Here is a 1,407-nt window from a genome sequence, read left to right on the forward strand (position 1 = left end):
CTCAGCGCCACCTTTGATAAATACCTATGATAATTGGCCACACTGAGTGGTTCTGACTCTTATTTCTGGGCCTTTGGTGAGTTGATTCTTTTCCTGCCCTGTTACAGCCTTTAGCACCAATGAGCAAGATAAGGATAACTGGAACGGGCAGCTGAAGCTTCTGCTGGAGTGGAACCAGCTAGACTTAGCTAATGATGAGATTTTCACCAATGACCGCCGATGGGAGGTAAGAACGAAGCTCTCCTGGGTTATTCCAGTGTTGGGCCTGGACATTGGTCTGGGCAATGGCTGGTCCATTTCCATGAAGGTCTACAATGCTGAATCTCTTAAAGGATTGTTCTGTTCTGGAGTATCAGGATTGCTGAGCCTTCATTTTATTGTCTGCAGCATGGGATCATAATGTTGACTTAGTAGGTTTGTCGTGAAGAGATAATAAAAATAAATATTGTAAAATAATAACAACTCCGCAAGGCCTTCAGCCACAACGTGATGGTGATTCCGCATCTGAGTGCAGAGACGCAGATCTCCTCTTGGATGTGCGTGGGCAGAAGTCTGGGAAAAATATATGGTGGATGATTGAAAGTCGCTCAACTACAAATCAAGACAGTGGCACTCTTTTTGCTCCCTGCCCCCGCCTGGCTAACCAAATTCTGATTAGAGAACTGTCTGTAGTGAGATGTATAAGAGACAAATAGAACAACTTTACTGACACTACCCAGTGAATGTCTTAGAGCAGGTGTCCATGGCCTGTTAGGAACTGGGCTGAGCAGCAGGAAGTGAGCCATGGGCGAGCGAGCGAAGCTTCATCTGTATTTACACCAGCTCTCCATCACTTGCATTACCGGCTGACCTCCACCTTCAGTCTGATCAGCAGTGGCATTAGATTCTCACAGGAGCATGAACCCTATTGAGAACTGTGCATGCGAGGGATCTAGGTCCTGTGCTCCTTAATGAGAATCTAATGCCTGATGATTTGTCACTGTCTCCAGTCACCCCCAGATGGGACTGTCCAGTTGCAGGAAAACAAGCTCAGGGTTTCCACTAATTCTACCTCATGGTGAGTAGTAGAATTGTTTAATTATACATTACAACTTAATAATAATAGAAATAAAGTGCACAATAGATGTTATGCTCTTGAATCATCTCAAAACCATCCCCCCAACCTGGTCTATGGAAAAAAATGTCTTCCAGGAAACTGGCCCCTGGTGCCAAAAAGATTGGTGACTGCTCTCTTCGAGCTAGAAACTCAGGTCTCTCCTCACCAAATGAGCATCTTTAGTATGGAAGTTGCACATACAATAAAAACTGTTGGCCGGGTGCGGTGGCTCACGCCTGTAATCCCAGCACTTTGGGAGGCCGAGGTGGGTGGATCACGAGGTCAAGAGATCAAGACCATCCTGGTCAACA

General features: G+C 45.8%; 1 protein-coding gene across 1 annotated transcript in view; it reads left to right on the forward strand.

The window, feature by feature from the left end:
* The window catches only part of TRPM8 (transient receptor potential cation channel subfamily M member 8), a 100,631-nt gene that overhangs the window by 37,525 nt on the left and 61,699 nt on the right, over positions 1-1,407 (forward strand). Inside the window, exon 11 of the mRNA XM_017537713.2 lies at positions 108-226. Within this exon, the coding sequence (XP_017393202.1) occupies positions 108-226 (119 nt within the window). The remainder of the gene's footprint in view (positions 1-107; positions 227-1,407) is intronic.

This window comes from Cebus imitator, unplaced genomic scaffold (assembly GCF_001604975.1).
Source record: "Cebus imitator isolate Cc_AM_T3 unplaced genomic scaffold, Cebus_imitator-1.0 Scaffold106, whole genome shotgun sequence".
Classification (NCBI taxonomy): Eukaryota; Metazoa; Chordata; class Mammalia; order Primates; family Cebidae; genus Cebus; species Cebus imitator.